Here is a 27,533-nt window from a genome sequence, read left to right on the forward strand (position 1 = left end):
TTGTCTGAATTTAGATAAGTTTGACTTTTAAAAAGCAAGAACAGTTTGTATGAATCTTCCTTTAATTATACAACAAAGCTGTTAAGGAGTTGGAGCTTAAAGAAGGCTGATTTTATGAGCTTGATTGCGTGAATCTTTAAGAATCTAGCCTGAAGCGGCGGAATTTAGTATAGGAGCTATGCTTTGGATTGATTAATTTACTTCAAATGCTAGTTCATCGATCCTTAGTTGTTTGTGGTAGCTGCAACTCTTTGTGAAAATTATGAAACTCATTTATTCAGGGTTGTGCGCTTAGTGTTTTTAGTTAAGATTATTTAAGCACCGGACATTCCAAGTTAGTATTTTAATTGGCTGACCTCCTGTCACAGATGTATACCCTAGGCCTAGTATTCTATATGTATGCTTAGAATCCTGCTCTCAGGCCTTCAAAAATGACCAGTGAGTTCTTGTACATGATATAACGCCCAGCCAGTAACTAAACACAACACTAACCATTATGCAACAATCTCAACCCTGTGACTTTGTGAAGTACCCTTTAGGTTCATGCACTCAATCCTGTCGCCACACACACAGTGGCTCCAACTACATAAAGCATTGCACATGATGGTTAAACACACTTGTGGACAGAGTTGGAGCATCCCGTCTTTCTGTATCAGCCCCTCTCCCAAAATCCAATATAATTCACACATTCACTTGAGTAGTGGTGGCCATCTCTATATCATTGCAAATGCCACCAGCAAAACATGTGAAGGCCTTTATAAAAGAAAAGTATATTTGGAACAGGAAGAACGGTATGCCGATCCTTCTGTGCCACTCATCTGGGTCTCATCCTCGCCACTTCCCCTGTGTCATCCCTGGCCTTCTCATATGCATATTGCAAAATGTCATAACTTCTTTAGATTCTGTAAACATTTGTCCCAGTCGAGATCAGAGACTAGCTTGATTTATTATTGCGTATTTCACATAGTAGGGAGATTCTTCTTCACCTTCCAACTTTGTGGCTGTTAAATCAGGTTAAATAGAGATGCCAGCACCTTAGAACATTGGGTTCCTTTTCTGCATACTACTCTCAGCACTGCATATCTATTCTAGTAATTTAGGTGGCAAGCAATGATGGGCCTGGGAGTAGCACCGGGAAGGGGACCTTGAAGACAGTATGTGGTACACCATCTAAACCAGACCTCCCCGAGAAGTAAAAATGGCCTAATAAATCCATCAACTTTTATTATACAAACAGTTCAGATTTCCCCTAATTTGTGGATACCACAATTTCACATTTCTTATAGCCGAGCAATGAAATTGCAATTCCGATTTCTCTTTCTTTACATTGATTACATCTAATACTCTTTGCATGTGGTGGAATTTCTTGTTATGTGTAACCGACACATCCAGTGTTCTGCCATGCCAAGCCTCATTGCTCACTTGTCCAGTATTTATTATAGATATTCCACACAGATCCTAATGATCCTACTTTCCCCTCCTTTGTCTGCAAATACTATTTAAATACTTTACTATTTCACCCCGCCCGAAGTGTGACAATAGTCGTGAGAAAAAAAGTGTAGCTTACGCTGTAAATTGTGGGATACATTTATTCCATAAATGTGGACATTAGCAAACTGTACATCCTTGTTCACTTATGTTTTTTTTGTATGAGCATTTTCATGCTCATTGTGTGAACGCAGTGCGATTCTACAACATGGTCCTGCGTCCCCTTCCCACCTGGGAGCATGAAGTACCTGGGTCTGCCCAGGCACGGCACCCTCGCCCCAGGGATATCATATGTGCCGAGTGCATTCTTGTACATATCACTCGCTGTGATGTTCCAAGTCTGTTCTTGCTCGAGCCTCTCCTGTTACCACGGACACACGGGGCGCATGCCTGGGCTGACGTGTGTCCCACGTTCTCGACCACCGCACCAAAGAGGCCGTAGCTTGTGTAAACAGAACCTATAAACGCAGATTAAACGATTCCTCGGCTGGTAATTCTATCTAGAGGTGAGTCCGGAGGGTGGCGAGAGGACACGAGCAGGGGCAGGAAGGGGAGGAGGAGAGAGATGCAGGGAGAAGATGAGAGAGAGAAAGAGAGATGTGAAAAAAGTGACAGAGCAGTTAACAGGAAGGAGCATATGTGGAAAGAGGGGACCCGATAAAGTCAGGTGAGATAGTCGCTGATGGGGGGAGGGTACAGGGAGAAAGAAAATAGATTAAAGGAGAGGCGACTGGGGCAGGCAGAGCGAACACAGTGTGGCTCTCAAGAAGATGGTGAGAGGAAGGAAGGCAAGACAGGAATGGAGGGATGAGACAGGCGGGGCATGTTCCGTATAAGAATATCGCACAGGGGGAGGAGCTACGTCGCAAACCAAGATGGCTGCATAAGCTCCCGGCTCCGCCAACCTCCGCCGGCGGCTCGTATATCCTGCTGACCACTGTTCCCAACAACGTGCGCGCGTGGGCGCGCGCGCGCACATCTGTATCATGAAGCGCGCAGTGCTGTCTGAAGAGCGCGCACACACACAGCATTTCAATCAACAACATTCGCGCCGCTGCTCTTAAAAAGCGAGCGGCGCGAAAACGGGTGTTTCTTTTATGTTTTCTTTTGTTCAAAGTATTCATTTTAATTGCAGCGCCCTCACGAGCTGCAATTAACATGAACACTTTAAACAAAAGCAAATAATGTGCCCATCACCCCTCAGCTGCGCTCTATTAAGTCGAGAAATGCAGCAACTCTACAAACACAGCGTGTGCTTTTCACGTCGTGTTTGTAGAGTTGCTGCATTTCTTTTCTTAACAGAGCTGGGCTGCGGGGTGTTTGTGGGGCTTTGTTAAAGTTTTCAGGTTAATTACAGCCCCAGACGGGCACCGGTGATTAACCTGAAAACTTTAACAAAGCCCCACAATCACCCCGCAGCCCAGCTCTGTTAAGAAAAGAAACGCAGCAACTCTACAAACACGACGTGAAAAGCACACGCTGTGTTTGTAGAGTTGCTGCATTTCTCGACTTAATAGAGCGCAGCTGAGGGTTGAGTCATACCTTTCTGTGTTTTGTGTAGCAAGCCACCCTACTCGTATTTTACCGTTTCTGTCATTGCATTCAGATACATCATACAAGTAACATTATGCACATATGGGCTTACAGGACAGCATGCCAGCAAAGACCAGCCTATCTGTGCTGCTTTCTTACCCAGTTTGGCTCTTGGCTTTTCTCTCAGATATCATGGGCAGGTGATAAGCACCAATTAATGGGCCACAGATCAGCATGCCTGTATTAATCTTGGGCATCATGCTTCGCAGAGAAGAATTAAAAGTTAATAATTTGCACAGGTAACCAACAAGCTGCATTCTTTCGTTTACAATTTTCTCACCATGCACTTGTTGAAATGTTATTTGTTAACAAAGGGCTGGGAAGAGGTTCAAGTTATATTTTATCATTAATGCTGATAGTCAGATTTGCCTCGAATTCCATTGACAGTAATACATTTGCCAAGTACACTCAGTTCCACGTGTGAATTGTTTCTGCTCCTCCCACTGCCTGTTGATCAACCTGTTGTGAAAGAACGGGAAAACAACTTGGGGGCAGATTTACAAGCCCCTTGCGCCTGTTTTACGCCGCCGTTGCGTCACTTTTGTGACGCAGCGGCGGCGCAAAAGATGCGCCATGGTGCAGGGTATTTACAACATGACGCACCTGGGAGATGCGTCATGTTGTAAAGCCCTGCGCCAGAAGTAGGCGTTTCTGCGCGGGGGGGGGGGGGCGTTCCGGCGCAGGAACGCCTCCGAAAAGTGGCTGAGTGAAATCTACAAGATTTCACTCAGTCACTTTAGGCCCCGTGCTGCGTCAAAACCCTGCGCCTGCTTGAAGCAGGCTTAAGGATTGACGCAGCATTCACAAGATAGGGCCCCCCAGAGCATTGCTGGAGCTGCGTCGCGCTTGCGACGCAACTCCAGCAATGCGCCACATTTACAGCGCAGATGCGTGACACATCTGTGCTGTTTTGCCCCATGGTGCGCCGCATTGTAAATGCGGCGGAGCTGCGGCGATCAATTACTGGCGCATCCCTGCTGATATGCAGGGATGCGCCGGTAATTGTAAATATGCCCCCTGGTGTTCTGTCTCCTGTAATTTACGTAAGAGCCTACTCGTAATAGTTGTGTATCTTGGCTCATGTTTCAAGAATTTGTTTTAGCAAAGCATATACATTACCTTGCCAACCGGGACCAACATTGGTGAAATAACTCTGTAATGTTTGTGTGTGTGTGTGGGGCACAATACACAGCTTTTTATCATATGTGTGTCTTGTTACAGGGCTTTCGAGAGTATGACCCAATCAGAGTCGGTAATAAAATGCAGTTGCTTATGAGAATTGATTAGTAGATTGGGCCCTTGGTGATCTGCAGGGAGATTGTATAATCTTTTAACCCTGGGAGTGCTCCCATATGAATGAATTTCTCTGACCCTTATATAGAATTGCTCTTAACCTTGTGCCTTTTCTTGCTGTTTCGATTGAGCTTTTGATGTCTTAAAAATTAGTATAATGTTCACGTGAAGATATCTTGGTCAAACTGTCTTTAGGCTGCTAGGGCGGAGAGGATGTAGCCTTATGACTAGAGCGGTCGACTTCGAAGCTGGGGAACCGGGTTCGAGTCTCAACAACGATTATGAGCAAACTTCATCTCCCCATGCCTAACAAAATGTGTCCCGTAACAAAACTGGTGCTCATGTAAAGCGCTCTGATACCCTATGTGTCCGGTCTATTTCGCGCTATATAAAACTCTTAAAATAAATAAATCATACCTAAAAATAAGGACTATTGGCTTTGTTAATGGTTGTTAGTTGCATAAGATAAATAAGCAGCAACTATGGCCTGTGTGTAATATTGAAAAGGCTTCAACTTAAAGCCCTGGTTGCACCACAACAATTTTGCTACCCCTGAGTTTCAAAAAGAGAAGGGAAGCAAGTATCTGAAAGAGACACGTTAGTGATAGATTCCTTACCTTAGAATATCCCCAGGCGTCAGACTGGATCCGGAAAGTTTTGCGTAGCAGTACCCTTGCGCGTCGGTAGGCGTCGTCTGCGGCTCCGCGTCCGTCGTCGGCGTCGTAGGCGCCGTGATGACATCGTGGTAGTACTTAGACGCCGCCTCCGCGTGCTGACGTCAGTTCTTCTTTTTTCCGCGCCAGCCAGCGCAGATCTGGAAAGAGCAGTTCCCTAGTCTATTTTTGACTAAACTTTTGAGATCTTTTGATCCATTTCGAAGTCTTACGACTCCGACGGTGCCGTTAGGGATGCCCGGATTCAAGCATTGCGACGAGTGCGACCGTACCATGTCGGTCACGGATCCCCACCGCTTGTGCCTGATGTGTTTGGGCGTCGACCATGACGACGAGGCCTGCTCCGACTGTCGGGCCCTTTCAAAGAAGGCCAGGCGGGAGCGGTCCCGCAGGCGACTCGAAATCCGCCAGTCGGCCCCGGGAGTCGGCGCCACTCCTCCGGGTCCAAGTCGTCCGGTAAGAAGCATAAGAAGTCGAAGAGACATCATCGCTCTTCTGACTCCCCCCGACGCTCGCGCGATGCGGCCGGGGGTTCGGGTGACACCACCCACGCGGCTCCTCGGGAGTCGCGGGCGCCGCGTTCGGCCCCATAACCCCCGTCCCTGGGCTGAACGCGACGCCGGAGGAGATAGAGCGTTTCCTCATGGCCATGAGGTCCCTTTCTCTTCCGGCGGGTTCCGCGGCGCCTTCGGGCCCAGTGAACCCGTCTGGGGGCCCTAGTGGGTCGGCGGCTACGACACCGACGCCGTCAGGTGCTTCGGCCTCGACGCCGCCGGCGCCTTCGGGCCCGGCGCCGCAGGGCTCCACAATCCAGACACCGCCGGTGCCCTCGGGCCCGGCGCAGCAGGGTACAGCGGCGTCGGCGCCTTCGGGCCCGGCGCCGCTGGACCCTCCTCGGGCGATGGATCGTCACCGGTGGACCTTACAACCCCCCCGGCGTCGGTCCGTGTGGTGTCCCCTCTGGCGTCGTCCTCGGGCGGCGCCGTCCCCGATGCCTCCTCTCAATCGGTTCCGACGCCTGTCGGCGCCGCTCTCGACGCCGTTCGGAGATTTTACTTTCTATGAACCGACCTCATTCACTTATGACCCTGAATCTCAGGAGATGGGGGAAGAGGAGAATTAGGAGGGGTCTGAGGACCCTCTGGCAAGGGAATGCCAGTCTAACATGGACTGGACAGAAGACCTTGGGGAGGCCAGTGGCCTGGACACCTCTCCAGACACTGGATTTGTCTCTCCTCCTACCGTGGCTTCGGAGGAGGGTGCTACTTATAGTGTGGTGTTGATGAGGGCGGCCAAGGCCTTGGGCCTTGAGCTCCCCGTCGCGGCCGTGAGGACTAACCTCCTCACTGAGGTCCTTAAGCCGCAGTCATGCTCCATGGAGCCTCTGCTGCCGTTTAATGAGGCCTTGACGGACGTTCTTTTGGGCACTTGGTCCAGGCCCGCTACAGGTTCGCCTGTAGATAGGAACGTGGCCAGACGCCACCGCCCGGCCCCGGGCGACCCATGTTTCCTGTCCACCCATCCCACCCCCGAGAGTCTGGTTATCCAGGCCTCTAACTCCCAGACCGCCTTCCCGTCGGCCCCGCCGTACAGGGAATCCAAGCGGTACGAGAACTATGGCAAGAAGGTCTTCTCGTCCCTTGCCTTGGGACTGCGGTCTTCCAACACCTCATGCCTCTTGGGCCGTTACACCCACTCTCTGTGGGAAACAGTGGCGGAAGTGCTGCCAGTGTCCGTTGGCACGGGCCAAACTCGGCCAAGCCCTAGTGGAGGGCCGGGACGCAGCGAAGTATTCAATCAGGTGCGGACTGGATACTACTGACTCGCTGGGCAGAGCGATGGCTACGACGGTGGCGATACGACGCCACGCCTGGCTGAGATCCGCCAACTTCTCGGCAGATGTCCAAAATACACTCATGGACATGCCGTTCGATGGCCGTCGCCTCTTTGGCGACAAGGCAGACCACGCGCTTGAGCGCTTTAAGGACTCCAGGGCTACGGCTAAGTCCTTGGGCCTCTCGGCCCCGCGCCAGCAAATGGGTGCCTTTTGCTCCTTTCGTGGCCAAGGAAGGGGCGCCCCCACACGTGCCGCCAGCCACTCGCCGCAAACTGTCATCCAGCGCGGCGGCGGCCGTGGAATCCGCCGTTGAGGCGGTCGGGGTAACAAGCGGAGCCAGTCCACACCTGCCCCCGCAGCATCCGCCTCTAAACCCTCCTAGTCCGTGCTTTTCGGCCCATGTGACGCCAGTGGGAGGCAGGGTTCGCCATCACCTCTCTCACTGGCGCACAGTCACTTCGGACAGGTGGGTGCTGCAGATCGTCCGAAGGGGCTACTCCCTCCCCTTCGAGACGACCCCTCAAGCCATGCCACCGCAACACCACCGCGTATCGGGGGATCACTTGCGGCTCCTGCAGGAGGAAGTTTCGGCCCTCTTGGCCAAGGGGGCCATCGAGAGCGTTCCTGGGCCAGAAGTAGGACGTGGTTGCTACTCCCACTACTTCCTGGTACCAAAGAAGGGCAAAGGGGGCCTACGCCCTATCTTGGATCTGAGGAACGTCAACGGCTTCCTCCGGAAGGAGAAGTTCAAAATGCTGACACTGGCTCAGGTCTTGGCTGCCTTAGACCCAGGAGACTGGATGGTAGCGTTGGACTTGCAGGACGCATATTTCCACATCCCCGTCCTGCCGCCCCACCGGCGTTACCTGCGGTTCACGGTAGGCCTCGAGCACTTTCAGTTTACCGTGCTCCCCTTCGGGCTTACCAGCGCCCCACGGGTGTTCACGAAGGTGATGGCGGTGGTCGCAGCTCATCTGCGCAGGTTAGGGGTCTCAGTCTTCCCCTACCTCGACGACTGGTTGCTGAAGGCGGGCTCGCCCCAGGCAGTCGTCAGCCACCTCCAGACTACGGCGGATCTCCTGCACCTGCTAGGATTTTCCATCAATGTGCCGAAGTCACACCTGTGCCCCTCTGAGAAGCTCCTTTTCATCGGAGCGGTTCTCGACTCGGCGCAGTTTCGGGTTTACCCGCCCGAACAGCGGGTTCGGGATATACAGGCTCTGATTCAGATCTTCGGGCCGTTATCCCGGGTTTCGGTCAGGTTGACGCTGCGGCTTCTGGGGCTGATGGCCTCCTGCATCCTTCTGGTGCATCACGCACGGTGGCGGATGCGGGCTCTGCAGTGGGACCTGAAGTTTCAGTGGGCCCAGCACCGGGGCAACCTGTCCGACCATGTCCTGATCTCGGAGGGCACTGCGAGACAGCTGCAGTGGTGGCTCACGGACCGCGATTGGGTCAACGGCAGATCCCTCTCCCTTCCCCAACCGGAGCACGTAGTTGTGACGGACGCGTCCCTCCAGGGCTGGGGAGGCCACTTGGGAGAGGCGGAGATCAGAGGACTCTGGTCTCCGGCGGAGTCCCGGCTCCATATCAATCTGTTGGAGCTGCGGGCGATTCGTCTGGCACTGAAAGCATTCCTCCCGTCTGTCCGAGGGAGTGCAGTGCAGGTGTTCACGGACAACACCACCACCATGTGGTACTGCAACAAACAGGGCGGGGTGGGGTCGTGGACCCTTTGTCAGGAGGCTCTGCGCCTCTGGCAATGGCTGGAACATCAGGGCTGACTCTGGTGGTTCAACACCTGGCAGGTTCTCTGAACGCCAGGGCGGACAAACTCAGCCGTCGGTGCTCGATGGATCACGAATGGCGTCTGCACTCGGACGTGGCGCAAGGCCTCTTTCTGCGATGGGGAGAGCCTTGGTTAGATCTATTCGCCACCGAAGAGAACGCACAATGTCATCAGTTCTGCGCGGTGGAATTTCCAAGGCGGCACTCGCTCGGAGACGCTTTTCGTCGCGAGTGGAGCTGCGGTCTGTTGTACGCCTTTCCGCCTATATCTCTTCTGCCCAGAGTGCTGAAGAAGATCAAGCGCGACCGGGCACAAGTCATCCTTGTGGCTCCGGACTGGGCACGAAGGTACTGGTATCCCGAGCTACTCAGTATGTCAGTCGATTCCCCGGTTCGTCTGCCTCTTCAGGAGGACCTTCTGTCGCAGCAGCAGGGGACGGTCCTCCACCCGAACCTGTCCAGTCTCCACCTCCATGCTTGGAGATTGAGCGGCGACAGTTGAGGCCATTTGACTTGCCTCCTGAAGTTTGCAACATCATTCAGGCAGCCAGGCGTCCCTCCACAAAGACGGTATACGCCTGCAGGTGGAACAGATTTGTGGCATGGTGCACAGCAAAGGCTGTGGATCCCCTCAATGCCCCTCTCTCTGAAGTTCTTCTCTTCCTTCTTTCTCTTGCCCAGCAGGGCTCTGCTCTGGGCACTATCAAGGGCTATCTTTCGGCCCTTTCAGCCTTTCTGAGGCTGCCTGACCAACCTTCTTTGTTCAAGTCCCCTATCGTAAATCGTTTCCTGAAGGGCATCACTCATACCTTTCCTCCTGTTCCCTTCGTGATGCCTCAGTGGGACTTGAACCTGGTTCTAACATTTCTGATGTGCGCTCCCTTTGAGCCGCTTCACAACTGTCCTCTTCGCCTTCTTTCTTTGAAGACTGCCTTCCTGGTAGCCATCACCTCTGCCAGGAGAGTGAGTGAGCTCCAGGCTCTATCCTGTAAACCTCCTTTCCTTTCAGTCCATCCGGACAAGGTTGTTTTGAGGACTAGGCCCTCCTTCTTGCCTAAGGTGGTCACGGCCTTCCACATTGGGCAGTCCATCACATTGCCCACCTTCTTTCCGCCTCCGCACCCCTCGAGAGAGGAGGAGAGGCTCCACCGTCTGGACCCAAAACGTGCGCTCTCGTTCTATCTGGATCGCACACGCCAGTTCCGGGTGGATGATCAACTCTTTGTTGGGTACGCGGCGCTAAGAAAGGGAAAGCGGTGCACAAACGGACCATCTCTCGATGGATTATCATGTGCATCCAGGCGTGTTACTCCTTGGCTAAGAAGGAACCCCCTGTTGGGCTGAGGGCTCATTCCACTCGAGCCACGGCCACTACAACTGCCTTGGGCCGAGGTGTGCCCTTGCAGGACATTTGCCAGGCTGCTACGTGGGCCTCGTTGCACACGTTTGCAAGGCACTACTGCCTGGAAAGTCAAGTCTGGAGGGACGGTTACTTCGGCCGTTCCGTTCTCCAGGACTTTCTGGTGTAAATATTGGTTTGCAGACCCACCACCACGGGGATGGTATTGCTGGGGTATCTATTCTAAGGTAAGGAATCTATCACTAACGTGTCTCTTTCAGATGCACAAGTTACTACTTGTGTAACGATATATCTGTAAGGGACATTAGTTAGTGATAGATTGCTTACCGACCCACCCATCCTCCCCTGTTCTGCGAACCGATATCTAGGGTTAAGGTCATCCCCTTTCAGGGCCCTAGTTTCTTGGCACCAGTGTCGGTTTTTGTCATAGCTCTGTGCTTCTGGCGCGTAAAAGCTGTGGCTAAGAACTGACGTCAGCACGCGGAGGCGGCGTCTAAGTACTCGGACGACGTCATCACGGCGCCCACGACGCCGACGACGGACGCGGAGCCGCAGACGCCGCCTACCGACGTGCAAGGGTACTGCTACGCAAAACTTTCCGGATCCAGTCTGAAGGCGTGAAACATGTTGACCATTTCTTGCACATTAAGGGTCGAGTAAGGGTTGGTTCCATTACTTACCACCCCTTAGTACCCCTTTACCTTTTATTGAAGCAGGAAGCCTGACTATTAAAACATTCACCAACAGGACTTCCCTGACTTCTTTTAACTTCACTACCACGCTCACGATTACACTCCCTTAGGCCCCTCACACGCACACACCCGCTGGCCCAGAATAAAAGATCTCCATCAAAAGTGCAGCTTTCATCGCTGCCCGATGGGCATTGCACCGCCAGCCTGCCGAAGGAGCAGGGTACCGATGATGAGGCTGGACGACTATCGGCTGGGGCTACAGCTGTAGTCCTGTCGGTAGCCTGTGTGAGGTACCTTTTCATTCTGGAATATGGGTCTACACCGCACACTTGAGACCCTCACTTCACCCCTTGTCTAGATTTAGTGAGAGAGAATTACTGGTTGAGCTAAATTTCTAGAGCTCTCCCGGGGGAACTCTGTACACCTCTTATTGTTTATTATTGTCAGGACAAGTACATTGGACCCCCTTAAAAATTGTCCAACCCCCTTTCCCCCTGTTTGATATTCCAGTCTGACGCCTGGGGATATTCTAAGGTAAGGAATCTATCACTAACTAATGTCTCTTACAGATATATCGTTACACAAGTAGTAACTTGTGCGTTAGTGAAGAGAATACTCCCGACAGATGGATCAGTCATTTACACACTTGCAGCTGCCATCTGCTCAGACCTGCATCTTGGCAAGATCAAAAATCTTGGCAAAGCCTAACCAACCTTCTCACCTTCTTAGTTTGTTCAGGTGAGCACGGTTACATAGAGCAAGCATTTAGAAACGACAAGATGGCAAAACCAGCTGCTCTCGCCGTCTCCTTCTCTTCTTTTTTTCTTCTTCCTCATATCAATCCCGCTCCACGTTTACCCACTTTCCCCTTCTCCCATCCCATTCTTGTCTCCATTTCCCTCTAACTGCCTGTTCTTTGCTTTCTCTCTTACCGGTTTTCCTTATATCCGTTCTCCCTCCCAGTTCTCCAAAGCCTCTGGCTGCCTTTCTTTCTGTCCCTCTCTTACCAATTTCTTCATTACCCCTTCCCCATTTCTCATCTTTGCGCCCTGACATTTTTTTTACTTTGTTCCTCTCTTCCCCCTTTCTCTCCAACTAAATCCTATTTCTCACTAATCTCCTCTCCTTTTCCTTCAGGCTATGTTACAATTTTAAATACACAGACTGTCTGGTGGCCTTTAGGGACCCGGCTTGGGACACGCTGAGCAAGATAGCAACTAGTATTAAATCTGGCTTGCCTAGAGGCCCTGCGCCGGTTAAAGTTTATAGGGGTAGCACTGAGACTTTGGAGCCATATATCAGACACTTGTTAGAACTCTCTTTTAGCTCGGGTAGGGTGCCAAAAACATGGAAGGAGGCAGTGGTGCTCCCTTTGAAAAGAAAGCCGAACATCGGTATGGGGCAGTTAAACAACCTGCGCCCCATCTCGCTTTTACCCAGCTTCGCCAAGATTGCGGAGAAGGCTGTTAATCAACAACTGACAGCCCATACTGTTCCATGCATTCCATTTGACGGAGTCAGCTCTGCTCTTCTCCACGGAGACTCTACGTAGACACGTAGATGAGGGTCAAACGGCCTGAAGCAAGGGGTCCCTCAAGGGTCCAGCCTTAGCCCGACCCTCTTTAACCTTTAATCTTTATATGGCGCCAGTGGCAGAGATTACCGATAAATATGGGGTGGAAGTTGTGGCATATGCAGACGACACCCAGCTGGTTGTGGCTTTGGCACATCCAGCTGAGAGTGCAGCCAGTAATTTCACCTCTTGAATACGGTCTGGATGGCAACTGTCTCAGATTGAATGGTGATAAAACCGAGGTGCTGATTGTTGGGAAGGCGCCGTCAGTATGGACTTCAGCTTGGTGGCCTCAGAGGCTTGGCCCTCTACCCTCACCCAGTGAACAAGTCAGGAATCTGGGGGTATGGATTAACTCTAAAACCTGGTTCGAGTACCACACTAGATGAGGGCCTCAGGAAGACTCTGGATCAACAGCTAGAAAATCCTTAGTCCATGCCTTGGTCACTTCGAGGCTGGACTATGGTAATGCCCTAAACCGTTTTGTTTTAATAAAATCACTTTTCTCCCTTCTGTTCTGTTTCCTGTGGTGTTGCATTTTTACCTGCCATGCGCCTGGACGCCCCTTAGCTGGGGCAGCAGTGCGCATTACAAATGTATGTAACATATGTAACATAACATAAATGTGAGGTGAATCCAGAGGCTTCAGTGCATACAGAATGCAGCAGCTCATCTGTTGTTGATGCTGCCAAAGAGAGCTCCCTCTAAGAAAGCTCTGGGGACGCTACACTGGCTGCCAGTGAAAGAACGGGTGCATTTCAAAGCCCTATGTGTGAGTCATCTGATCACACAGTGGAAAGGGCCCCGTTATCTCCAGAACCTGCTAACCCTATACAATCCGACCCGGCAATTGAGATCTAGCCGGACGGGACAGGTTAAGGTCCCTAAGATCAGAAGAGCAAAAATGGGAGGGCTCTTGTTTCGCTTTCTGACAGCACAACAATGAAACAGATTACCTCTGACGCTTCAGTTGTAAACCTCAGAGCTGGCTTTTCGTAAAGAGCTGAAAACCTACTTATTCCCTAGGGGGTAGGCCAGAGAGGTTTGTCCGGGGGAATGGGATATATGATGGCAAGGGAGGTACTACAGGGCGGGGACACACTGGTCAGTATAACCATGCGCTTTATAAGCACAGTTTACTTACTTACTTACTTACATCCAACTATCTCTGAATATTACATGGAAGCACATTTAGAATTTAGACCAGTGTGCCTCTGCAGTGTCGGTGACCTGGCCAAAAAAGACATACAAATAGCTGGAATTGGATCATAAATTCAAAGCTGTTCAGGGTGGAGAGGTGTGGCTCACTGGTTAGAGGCGGCAGACCTGTTAGCAGAGAACGGCCCAGAACCAGGGTTCCATTCCCGACGCGGCAGGGTCGTGGACCAGGGGTCAACCGACTCGATAATTCTCGCCTCAGTGCCTACTCTAACCAGGGAACACACTCGGTAACTCTGGGCATTAAACTTGCCTCATCTCTACAACGGCCCCCCACAGACACCGGGGATGCCTGGTTTCACCCTGGAGATATCCAGAAATGGACCATCTCACAGGGAAAACCAGGACGGGTTCCCCAGCGGTCTGCAACGCCAGTACACTCGGTTAGAGTAACAGTGCGCTTTACAAATACCCCACATTTACATTTACAAATCAGGGGCCCCGGAAATAAGATTGGCCCTGGCACTCAAAATCCTTAAGATGTCCCTGTGCATTTGTTAAAATTTCACACGAAAACCTTAACAAATGCACAAAATCACCCTGCAGCCCAACCATATTAAGAAAAGAAATGCAGAACATAGCTGCCAAGGTTTCAAATTGCAATGTGGGATGTTTTCATAATTTCACTGTAATTATTAGTGCCATTTGAACAGGGCCGGCTTTAGTGCTGATGGCCCTGCTGTGACTGTGTTTGTTGGCACCCCAATGACCACCTCAGCCACGCATACTTTAACAGTGACCCTCAAGTCTCCAAAACCCCTCTCTCTTTTGTATTTATTTTGTTTAATAGCGCCACTCATACCAGTGTAAGGTGTTAAGCACTTTACCTCGCATACACATTACACGGAGACACTGAATCATAGTGTGTAAATCAATGTATAGGAAATGTTCCATCAGAGAGGAATAAAATGTCTTTTCTCAACAGAGCTGGGCTGCTAGGGTTTTAAGCAAGCGTTTGTAGTGATATTTGGCGCTGCACACACGCGCGGTGTGGTTCCTGGCGCACATAGCCACGGCTGAAGTGCACAGAGCCCCTACACTGCCGCACACAGAGGAAAAAAATTAGAGGGAACATTGCTGCTGACTATCCTTTCCTCTCACCTGACTCCCGTGTGCATGAAGTTCTTCTGACTCTTGCGGTGCAATCCCGGTCTTCCCAATTTATCGGGTGACGAAGTTATATCGAGAACTATTCTTGGCCTGCTCCAGGGCTGAAGCCGGGACCTCGATTTCTAGCCCAGCTGGGTTGGAATTGCACAACATCGGCTGTGGGGTCGGGGCTGCGTCCGGTCTCCCGAACTTGGACCATTCTTGGGATTTTTGAATGGCACCTCAGTGACCGGCTTGAGCGGCGGACATGGTACAGTGCAACAATTGAAGATCGACAGCCGCTTTCCGGGGTCTGACGTCCGGAGACCCTTCCGGGCCGGGGTCAACGGGCTTGGCCCCGCGGGCGGCGAAGGTGTCGATTCTGCCAGTTTGGTGAGCGCCTGTTGTTATCATCGGCTTTGTGCATGCCTAGTGCCTCGGAGTTTGTGTTCGGTGATCGTGTCCTGCTTAGTCTCTTCGAGAGAGGAGACGGAGGAGGCGGACGGCACAATATCGCTAAGGTCCGTAATGCCCGCCATCGGGGCGCTCCACTCTCAAATTGCCGACATGTACGTTCGGATGTCTGTACCGCTGAACGATGTTTGTTTGAGACCGGAGCACGATGCCCCGACATGCTACCAGCAAGCTGTGGTTCCTGTGGAGTCCTTTGCCTATCATGTTGAGGTCCTTGGGCGGAAGCCTGATTTAGCCCACTCAGATGGTTCTGGCTCTGTGGATGGCGTACCTATGATCATTGCTGGCTTCCCCTACTCAATCCTTGCTCGACGAAAAATCGGTGCTAAAAGTGTTGATCGCCACGACCAGCTCTTCAGTGACTATTGGAGAGGTTCGCCTTTCTTCCTCATCTTTCCTTGCCGGAATTGTGGATGTCGCCATCTTATATCCTGTTTTCGATCTGACTCCATTGTCTTGTACTGTGTTGAATGCTTCGATTTCCTTATGAAGACTCTGGATTGGGCGGCAAGAACTATCGGAAAGACACGTACTGGTCAGGGTTGATTTTGGCTTCTGGGGTTTGTTGCGTCATGTGCTACATGTCAGGATTGTACCTCATATTGTAACGGGGGTCGGGTGGTTTTGTTGATGTCCTCCCCAGGTTGGGGTGTAATACTTGCTTCATACAGTGGTTAGGATGTCCTGGGGAGGCCACCAATGACAGAGGGCAAGGGAGACCGGGAGTGTGTATGTTCTTCTCCTCCTCCCCTTTTCTTTCCTTTCTTTAGGGTAGTTCCGGGGCGACAGGCACGCTGTTAGTGGGGTAGGCCGTAGCCATTGCAGGGGTGCAGGGTGGCGGGTGTTGGGGGGGGGGGGGGGTTTATTATTTTAATTTGTTTTGTTCTATGGTCCTTTTCTTTCCTTTCTTCTTCTAAGTGGGTCGGCTGTTTCTCCTTCTGCCATTTCTTGAATCATGGGGCGTCTACACCAGCTTCTATTTCATTGTCTCCTGAGGGTGGGTTTTCGGGAGGGTGCTCGCACTGAATCGCTTGCTAGTAGATATATTTTTACTCCTAGTCTGCTAAGTGACCAAGACTGTATTATTTTGTTACCTGTTTTTTTTACTGCAGTGGGTAGTACATCCCCTCATCTCTTACTGTCTCTTCATAAAAAGAAAAAACGAAACCTTTGATATCTCCATCGTATTGGTGATGCATTTAATCATTTGCTGCAAATTCTTCGTAGAGGTCGCCAGGATTGCTGATAGATGCATGTACTTTAAATTGATTTGCTACTTTGCGGCGGCCCCTGTGGTTGTAGGCATCGCACAGTATTTCACTGATCTCTCTTTTTGTGCCTTGTGTCATTTGGCATTGGGATTCCAAGCAGGTCCAGGTCACGCTGTTAGTTGATCAAGCTTTGTGTGAAATGTATGGGTATTTCTGATGTTCCTGACCCCTTAGCATGAATAATAGTGGGGTCTGCACTGCACAATAAATCTAGGGCATAGGTCAGTCAAGTAAGATGATGTATTTTGATCAGTGCTGGAAAAATAGTGCTACGGGTTTATGGACATATTTTCACCTAATGTTTTTAAAAAATTTCAGAATCTACATCGTCCATGATGAAGTAAAAGACAAAGCTTTTGAACTTGAACTCAGCTGGGTTGGAGAAAGTAAGAACACATATCTATTCAAAATACATTTCTTAGTTTTAATTGCATATTCTGGAATTGCTTTTCTGGTAATGTGGTTTGTATGCGTATGCATTGTACCTATTTGGTGTGGCGTGTATCTGAGTCAACTTCATAGTAGTAACAGTCTCGTACATCACACCATTCAGATCTGCTACCTCAGGCATTCGTGCAGTAGTCCATAGTCTGTTGTTCCTTTTGACAACGATAATGGGCTACATATGTCACGGCTGACACTACTAGTAAGAGCCCCAGGTACTCTATCTTAAAGCCTATGGGCTACTTTTCTAGCATTATTGAGGAACAATATTCTTTCCGATATTTACTTACTCACCCAGCCGCGAAAGAACACAAAACCAGGAATGACCTATACTAAGTTCTGCAACTAGTTACAGAGAACACTTATTAATGTCATTCGACTTTCTGGAGTTCCTAAGCAGATCTGCTAAACTAGTCTTGTTTGTTTTTCAAACAAAAAACACTAACTGGACAATATATATGTGAGTGAAACATTTGCTGTTTAGGTGTTTCACCCCACATCATCGTCCAATACTAAGCATAGAGTGTTAGAACTTACTACACCCTTAATGTCAAAGCCTCAAGATTCTTTGAGTTTGACAATAGATCTCTTTTCAGTAGGTTCCGGGACAAAGACATTACTTGTCACACGACTTGCCCAGTTGTCCCTGAGTCCCACAGGTCCCAGAAAGCTCGCCTAACACTGGGCTTCAGGCTTTTTCTGGCAGAGCTGCCTATTGTGAAGGTGCGTAATGGGTAATGGGGATTGAGCACATCAGTGATTGCTGGAATGATATCAGTGGCCAAATCTACGTCAGTAGTTCCTGACCTATGGCCTGGATACTCTTCGGAGTCTGCGAAGCCTACACAGGGGATCTGCGACTGATTAGAAAACTAAAAATTATCAGATTAATAAAGTGTATATAAATAAAGAAGTAAGACGTAAAGATGAAGAGTGAAAAAAGTTATGTAATAGTGAAGGTACGTGCAATTGGAGGCTAGAAATTAAGTTGGTATCCTCAGATTGGTTTGTGATAGTAGTGCATGTGCATCAAACAGACTTTAGTATAAACAGTGAGTGGTATTGATTGAATTTAGAAAAGCTCCAATCCTCCCATTAAAATTTAAATTTCTTGAATTGTTTTTTTGTGAATTAAATAGAAACATTTATAATTTCTGTATTTGTTTGATGAATGTTTGTTTCTGTATTTTTTGTGGTTCTGATCATTGGAAATGCTTAGGCCTGGCTACCCGGCTTCCAGTAATGACTCAGTGAGGCTCCCAGGATTACAATAATTATTTATTTAGGATCTTCGGGTTCCAGTAGTGAGAAGTGGGGGTCCACAGATGTCAAAAGGTTACGAACCACTAGTCTACGTCAATGTATCACTATTTTGCAGGCTACAGGTTGACCTGTCCACACTTATTAATGTAGGTGATCATATGATCAGGAACCCTCCACTGTCTGATTCATGACTAAGTTGATCGAGTCTACACGCTCAACAACTGGCTACAATGGCCTGTGCAGTGACTGCAAAGAGACTCAAGAAGCACAGGATGCAGCCATATCAAGCAGAATCCACTTCTTGAGACTACCCGCACACCAAGTGCATGTTTCAAAAGCTCAAGTTCTACTAAAACACACAATCAGCCCATATCCTTATCCGCACAGAAACCTTGGTAAACTGCTCCTCTAACCCCCATCCTTGACTTTCTAGTCCTGACTAGTCATGACATAATTCGAATGGACATATATTTGAAACAGGGTGGAGGAATAGCCTGCGTACACCGAAATACACCCTCACTTTCACAATCCGATTCCACTACTCCAACGAATTTCTATGCATCAACATTTCCTGCAAAAACCGCCCTGTCTGCAAACTACATACATTCTACCACCCCCATGGGGACAGTCTTTCCTTCATTGAGCATTTAATTGAAATCATCTCATCCAATGGCGAACCTCTAGTGTCCTAAATAGTCTTTGGGGACTTTAACCTCAACTGGTCTAACCTAAACGATCACGCAGTGAACGGTCTTAAATTCTTCCTATTGGATCATGAGCTGAAACAATTCTGTGATAGTACAACTCACAACAAGGGAGACTCTGAATCTCAACATACCAAATGTGACACCATCACACTGGACTCCATTATCCCTTGTGACTGGTCAGCCCACTTCTTCTTTATTAACAGGAAGGTGTCCACGAAGGAAGATCAACCCAAGAAAACGAAGCAATGGAAAAGGAACCTCAGAAAAATCAACACTGAAGAGCTAGCAACATGATGTACAAAGGCCTGCACTCTCTATTCAGAAATAATAGATGTTCATGTCCTCACAGATTTCTATAATGCTTCTGTCTCCGGTATCATGGACGCTATGGCCTCTTTACAACAAATAAATGCCTCCTCCACAATCTCCAAACCGTGGTTCAACAACACCCTAAACTCGGAACACTGTAATCTAAGGTCGGCAGAAAGATCCTGGAGATCTATACCATCTATCGAACACCTAAACCACCTTAGAGCTGTCAGGAGCTCTTACAACAAAAATATCAAGAGTGGAAAAGCAGACTTAATCAGATCCCAACTTAATCGAGCCAAAAACCGCCCCAAGAAACTTTTCGAAATTGTTAATCAACAATTGCCCAAAGCGGCCATCGCCCTGACCCTGGCAAAGGTACTCCTACCTGCAATGAATTGCCCGCCGCCTTTGTCGAAAAAACATCAAGCATCAATATCGACCTAGAATTCAAAAGGGCTCTTCTGCCAAATTCTGGATGCACTGCTCCACCTGACCACCAGGAGCTGCTTGTTCCCCCTAGCACTAGACCCAAGACCAATGCCTCTTAGCACACCTTTACACTCCTCAGTAAAAGTGACATCTACATCACTCTTCTTGTGATCAGACCATCCAACCACTGCAACGACCCTTTACCACCTCCCATATTCAAAGAAATAAAGGCTGCCATACTCCCCATTTGGGCAAAGATTGTTAATGCTTCACTATTGCAAGGCACGATATCGGCTGCCTAAAAGCAGCGCAAGTATCCCCTATTCTAAAAAAAACAGACGCAGACAGTTCTGATCTGAATAGTTTCCGCCCTATTTCCAACATCGCCTCGCTGCCGAAACATTTAGAAAATGGGTGCAAACTTAACTCTGTTCTCACATTGATGTTGATGCAACAGTTGGAATTTCTCAATCGGGCATTTGTAGAGGCCACAGCACAGAATCTGCACACTCACATCTTGGATGACATTTTAAAGTTTCTATACCAAAATGAATCCTGCCTCCTGATTCTCCTTGACCTATCTTTTGTTTTCGACATTGTAAACCATAGCAAACTACTATTCACGCTAGAACACAGGATTGGACTATCAGGTTTGGTTTTGCAATGGTTCATTTCCTTCCTCCACAACAGATCTCAGAGTCAAAGTGAATCAATTTCTTATCTCAGCCGTCTGCACTCCCTATGGGGGTTCCACAAGAGTCTGCCCTTTCACCCCTACTTTTCAATTTATTCTTGGAACCATTAGCTAATGCCTTGAACTCCGTGAACATTCTTTTTCTTATAGGCGGATGACACAACTTTATTTGAAAGTCTCCTCCCCAGAAGACTTCATTTCACTCAACCGTGTCCTGATGAACACTCAAAGTGGGCTCACTGAAAACTACCTCATGCTTAACACCTCCAAAACAGAATTGTTTCTCATCGCTTCACTAACCACGCCCCCATGATTGACCTCTGGATGCATAATTGCTCATCCTTTAACTGCTCCCCCCACATTGAGTCTGCTAAATCGCTAGGAATCACTCTAGACAGGCACCTGAACATGCAGAATCATATCAGCAATGCAACCAAGGGTGGTGAACACCAGATGAGGTTCACAAAAAGCAGGTGGTAGTGTTCCCAAAGGGAAACGTCCGCACACACTCTACAAAACAATCTTATTGTCTCTATATTTGGTACACCTCAGATAGTCTATTTCTTGTAAGGAAAGTAATTATTAAGAGGGTGCTACAGAAACTCAGGGCACCTACCACCTAAAAGTGCTATTAGTGCACACAGAAGTGTGACACATACATACAAACAAAATTTTGAGAAACTATTAACAGCACTCCTATTAACAAATATTGTTGACAATTGGGGCATAAGTTATAAGCCCTCAGTATATCAAGCTCTATTAATTATAGAGTATTCAAAAAGGAACAAATGGCAAAGTTGTATTCAGCAGAAATTGTCGACACAAGGGGTTCCAAAATATAGTCCACTTATTTCGTTTTCTTCAATCTTTATTCTTTCAATTTCCATAAAAACAGATATTTCCAGAAAAACATAGAGATCACCAACACGTGTTTCGTCCTACACAAGGACTTTTTCAAGGCATAAGTAAGGCAACCTGAAATTTATACGCGGCATCAATTACGATAGATAGGTACACGTCTGCCAGGCTGTTTGACTCACTTCGTTTCGCGACACAGAGACTACTTGGGTGAAGTTATGAGATAGCCGTAATTATGTTTTTCAACTTATCATGGTTGTAAACTTTACTTCCTGTTCCACCTTGGCCCGCCTTCGAGTGTTCGTATTCTGAACCCGACTTTAACAGACGTGTACCTATCTATCGTAATAACATATAGCTAGCTGACCTGCTGGGCTGCCTTTTTGACTATTGTGATAGTTGCCATAGACCGGAAGACTTTCCCCATTTTTTCGCAATTTGTTCCATCTATCACCCTGTTACACATATTCTTGGATACAAAGCTTAATTTCTAAAACTACGGTCGGTTCTGCTCTAACTTGATGCCGCGTATAAATTTCAGGTCGCCTTACTTATGCCTTGAAAAAGTCCTTGTGTAGGACGAAACACGTGTTGGTGATCTCTATGTTTTGCTGGAAATATCTGTTTTTATGGAAATTGAAAGAATAAAGATTGAAGAAAACGAAATAAGTGGACTATATTTTGGAACCCCTTGTGTCGACAATTTCTGCTGAATACAACTTTGCCATTTGTTCCTTTTTGAATACTCTATGATTAATAGAGCTTGATATACTGAGGGCTTATAACTTATGCCCCAATTGTCAACAATATTAGTTTATAGGAGTGCTGTTAATAGTTTCTCAAAATTTTGTTTGTACCAGATGAGGTTACTAAGGAATCTCAAACCATTCCTTCCACAGAAAGACTTCAACTGGGCCGTTCAAGCTCTAGTATTGCCAAAGCAAGACTACGGTAGTTCCACGCTCTGTGGTCTCCCCAAACAAAACTTAGCCCCACTTAGGGCTTCCCCCACACATACCATACTACAGATAAGACTCCCTCCCAGCAAGAGAGGATCTGGTCTGGCTCAAACAGAGTCTAGAATCTGACTCCACCCTCCCTGTGCCTAAAGCAACAGAAACTAACAGAGGACTGCCGTAGCTATCGCCTCTACTTTGGTGGCCATTTTGGAGTGGTCTGACCCTATCCTCTCTCCTAATCTCAATTACCGAGTAGCTACCGTTTATTGCAGTATTATACCTCCACATGAACTTAATGCACTAACGGATACCCCATATACTTCTGGCTGCTCACTAGGGGCCTCTCTGAATCCTGCTGCTTTTCCTTTGCACATCTATTATGTATATATACTCTGACCTAGTATATCATTAATATTATACTCCTTTATATATATTACACCCCTCGCACTTTCAATATAGTATTGCACTGTTAACTACCTCATATCTCTAAAAACTACATATCTCCTCACTCTGTATACGTGTATCTTGTTCCAGTGTAGCACTAATATTACACCTCTAGACTATCCACTGTTATAAGCTGTACCCTTCTTCCTCTATCCCAGTACTGCACCGACTGCTACCTCATACTCTTATTATTACTATTACTATGCTACCTCATACCTGTATTATTACTATTAGTGTGTTTATACCTATGCTACGTCGTCTCCCTTCACATATTTCTGTCTCCATCCTGTGCGGTAAGGTGAACCCATTCCACTCCGCTCCTTGGACTGCACCAATTAACACCTCCTATTTCCTGTTTTCGTTGTATTTTGAGTCTGATTGTGTTTATTGTATTTAGATTTTGATTCTGACCATGTTTACAACGACTGCTGAATCTGATAGTGATTATTGTATTTAGATACAGTGATTTAGATTTAGATACATGCTACCTCATATCTTTTCTTGGACGCTACCTCATATCCCTTTTGGATGCTCACTAGTGTCACTTGTAACGCCCTAGCTCCTACACCCAACTTTACAGCCTCTAAAATGGAGCGCAGCTGCAAGCACACTTTTAGAATTAACTACCCCTCCACCCTCACCAAAAAAGCCATTAAACGTTTTAAACATAACTTCATGAGGTCGCACCCTGAAACACCCTTTGCCGACACCTACTTTTCACCGGGCAATGGAGCCCTGAATACCGATATCATCTTCCACACCTCACGCAGAGCCCAATGGAGAAAAGCGTTCCTAACCCTACTTACCGTCTCCTCCACCAGGAAAACAACTCATGGCCTAACTCTCTCTATCACACCTTCCCACCTCTTCCCTGGCAGGACTACCATTACTATCTATAACAACGGGATTGTCCTTATTCAATCCACGGACAAGAACCTGGAACTACTAGACAACCTGTTCCCCAAGTTCAAAGAGCACCTCTCCAATCCGCGGACCCCCACCCTGATCTTCACCAGCACCATCAACCCTGACGTTGCAGCCCCCACCTACAACACCTCTACCCCCAGCACCCCAGTAAATAGCCCACCCGTTGTTAACACCCCACATTCCCCAAGGACAGACTCCCCCAGCACCCCAGTAAATGGCCCACTTGCTGTGACTAACACAAACGCCGCCACCTCTTATACTAACCGCCCCTCTAACGTGATCCCTTTTACCCCCACTCACATCCCCCCTATCCCTCTCCTCCCTGACATAACAACCCACACCCGCAACACGCCACCTGTACACACCACCGCTCGGAGTTTATCCACCCCCCCCCCATCCCCCCACGACAGACGCCCCCCCCTCCCCAGCTCCCTCCCCACCCTCACCCGCGACACACTCACACCTGACAAAACAACTCTCACCCACAACACGCCACCATCTGATAACATCACCACTCGAAGCCTATCCACCCCCCCTCTCATACCTTTCGCCCCCCAGCCCCCTCCCCACTCCCACCCACGACACTCACACCCTCCCAACAACACACACAGAACATACCACCTCTCCTACCTTAGCATCCCCCTCTCTCCCACCTCCTACTCTCAGCCCTCACTACCATCCGGTCTCCCCCACTGTCTTCGGCCTTCACTCACTCTTCCACTCACCGGCTCCCTCTCCCACTGGCGGCACTACCTATGCCTCCCACCCACCGCCATCACCGCCTGCTTCACTCACACCCCCCGCCAACAACGCCATTATATCCCCCCCTTCGATTCCCTGCCCGCCTTCCAGTTCACTACACAACCTCTCACCAATGGCTCCCACCACCTTCGCCATCCCCAATGCTCCCCCTGACCAGACTTTACCCACCCTCCAACAAGTCAAAGAGGATATTCTACAAATCAAAAAAGATGTCCGCGCAATCAAAGACCTGCTCTCATCACAGCCCAGCCCTCCTCCCATCATCCCTCTACCCTACAAAGGACGCACCCGCCCTACATACCCTCGCCTCCAACGACATCCGCGCTGGCCAACTATCCCCGTTCGCAACAACTCCCACCGCCCCCGCCGTGTCCTCAACCCACTGTCGGACCGCGACCTATGCTCACTACTACGCTCTTATGGCTCGGGTCCGGTAAAACACATACCCAGCACACACATCCCCATACCCACAATTCTTACAAACCCTCTGAGGCTCCCAACACTCAACAACAGAGGTTCCGTCCCTAACAACCTCAGAAAAGTTCCCCTCACTCTAGAAAGCTCGACCACCCCTCTCTCTCCCAAACTCAAATGCATCCTACTCAATTGCAGATCGGCCCAGAGACACTCCTCCGACATCGCAGAACTCGTCTCAGCTAGGGATCTGGACCTAGCCATTCTAACAGAAACTTGGCTCACTGAAGCCTCTACCCCGATTATGGACATACTAGTCCCCCCCCCAACTATCACATCATTAGGTTAGACAGGTCTTCAGACAAGACGGGCGGGGGAATTGCATGCATTTTTAAAAGCAACCTCTTCGTTACTAAAGTCACCTCCCCCTCCCTCTCCTCCTGTGAACTCCTCTGCCTCGACATTACCAGCGAGGGCAAACAAGTTTGTGCTCTACATCTCATCTATCACCCGCCTGGTGACAATCTCATATTCACCCAACAACTCATGGACATGATCACTTCCAATGCCGGTCGGCAGACCACCCAAGTCTACCTGGGTGACTTCAATCTCCACTGGAACGACCAGAAAGACACAGTGGTAAATAGTCTCAAAACTTTCCTTAATGCACTTGACCTCACCCAAATATGTGATAGACCAACACACGACAAAGGCGCGATACTTGATCTCATCATTGCCAAAGAGAATTCTACACAACTGGAGACGATTCTACCCTGCGACTGGTCAGATCACCACATTATCACATTCTTTATCAATGAAAAAGTTAAACCTAACCCGACTCAACCAATCCAATCCAAAACATGGAAAAGGGACATGAAGAATCTCAACGCCTCTACTCTGCCTCCCCACATCGGCAATCTCCTCCTTCCCCCTTCAGGTGCCTCGGATGTTCAATCACTGACTGACCACTACCTTGAATCTATGAATACATTAGTCAATGAAGTCGCCCCACTGCAACTGAAGAGAGTCTCCACCAAAACTTCTAACCCCTGGTATGACGACAGACTCAATGACGACAGGCGTTCGATGCGAATGGCAGAGCGCACCTGGAGAGCGGACCCCTCAGCACTGCACCTCAAAAGGCTCAAAAACAAGAGAAATGCCTACTTCAGGAAAATAAAGCGAACAAAATTGGACTTCTTCAGCCGCCAATTGGACCAAGCAAAAAACAGGCCAAGAAAACTCTTCGAACTAATCAAAACCCAAACAAAGGCACAACCCCTACAATCAAGTAGCACAACAAGCGACACCCCACACTGTGAAGACTTCTCTGCTTTCTTTAAGCTAAAGACTGACAACATAAGAAATGACCTCATCATGGATGTAAGCCGATTCCCCAACCACACAAGAATGGCTAACACTCAACCTAAAAACATGGCTTCCTGGCAGTACTTCGATACCTACTCGGAAGAAACAATACATAAACTGCTCTGCACCTTGAAGCCCTCTAACCACCACACAGACCCTCTACCTGCTAATGCTGTAAAAGACTTCATCCCCTTGCTCCTCCCTCTCTGGACCAAAATCATCAACTGCTCCCTGCAACAAGGCCTCATTCCGGACTCCCTCAAGGTGGGGCAAGTCACACCTATACTCAAGAAACCTACAGCTGATCCGACTGACCTAAACAATTACCGACCCATCACCAATATCCCCACCCTGGCCAAACTGCTGGAGAAATGTGTCCAACTCCAACTAACAAGACACATTGACCAATTTGACCTCCTCAATTCTCATCAATCAGGATTCCGAGCGAAACATAGCACGGAAACAGCTATGACACACATAATTGATGACGCCCTCCAAATTCTTGATCGCAATGAGTCCTGTCTCCTCATCCTTCTTGACCTCTCGTCAGCATTTGACACGGTCAAACATGAGAACCTGCTGGAGCTGCTAAGCACTAGAATGGGTCTATCGGGAACGGTTCTCAAATGGTTTTCGTCCTTCCTACACAACCGGTCTCAGAAGTTCAAGATCGATAATGTGCTATCTTCACCTGTGCCTGCAGATCTAGGTGTTCCACAAGGATCCTCCCTCTCCCCCACTTTGTTCAACCTAGTCATGGAACCGCTCGCCACCTTGCTCCAAGCTTCTAATGTCCAATTCCATATGTACGCCGACGACACACAACTGTACCTAAAGCTTCAATCTCCGGAAGATATCAAACATCTGAATTCCACGCTTATTAACACTCAATCTTGGCTAGCCGATAATCACCTCAAACTAAATGCTCTGAAAACTGAGTTCCTTCTCATCTCACCCCCGGCGAAAATTTCCACCACCCAAACATGGCTCAACAACCTAACAGCACTCAATGTCCAACCCACCATCGTGGACTCAGCGAAATCCCTAGGCATCACACTGGACGCCAAGCTCAACATGCAGCAACACATCAGCAAAGCCACAAAAGCAGCTAATTTCCAAATCAACACACTGAGGAAAATCAAACCCTTCCTCCCGACTGAAGACTTCCAAACTGCTGTACAAGCGTTAGTCATCCCTCGAATCGACTACGGAATTGTGACCCTCAGCGGACTCCCGCTATCCACAACAGCACCCTTAAGAGCCTCCCTGAACGCTGCCGCAAGACTCATTACTGGCTCAAGAAAACATTCGCATATTTCCCCAGATTTAAAGTCCCTAAAATGGCTGCCTTTTGAAGCCAGAATACAACTAAAAATTGCAGTTATGACACACGCGGCCATGCACCACAATGCACCCAACTACCTCGCTCAAAAATTGTCCATATCAGGAGGTTCGAGGTCCAATAGAAGCTCAAAAAATCTACTCCTGAAACCCCGTAGATTCAGGAAAGAGAAAACCTACAAGCGCTCCTTCTCAGGAATGGCACCCAGGATCTGGAATGCGCTCCCGCCTGAAACTAGGTCCGGTCCGGTCCTCGGATGC

At 48.8% G+C, this 27,533-nt stretch overlaps 1 protein-coding gene across 1 annotated transcript in view; it reads left to right on the forward strand.

Moving 5' to 3' along the window:
- PSMA3 (proteasome 20S subunit alpha 3) overlaps positions 1-27,533 on the forward strand; it is a 221,780-nt gene that overhangs the window by 164,689 nt on the left and 29,558 nt on the right. The window contains exon 9 of the mRNA XM_086937983.1: positions 16,669-16,736. Within this exon, the coding sequence (XP_086794109.1) occupies positions 16,669-16,736 (68 nt within the window). The remainder of the gene's footprint in view (positions 1-16,668; positions 16,737-27,533) is intronic.

The sequence above is a fragment of the Lissotriton vulgaris genome, chromosome 9 (genome assembly GCF_964263255.1).
Source record: "Lissotriton vulgaris chromosome 9, aLisVul1.2, whole genome shotgun sequence".
NCBI lineage: Eukaryota > Metazoa > Chordata > Amphibia > Caudata > Salamandridae > Lissotriton > Lissotriton vulgaris.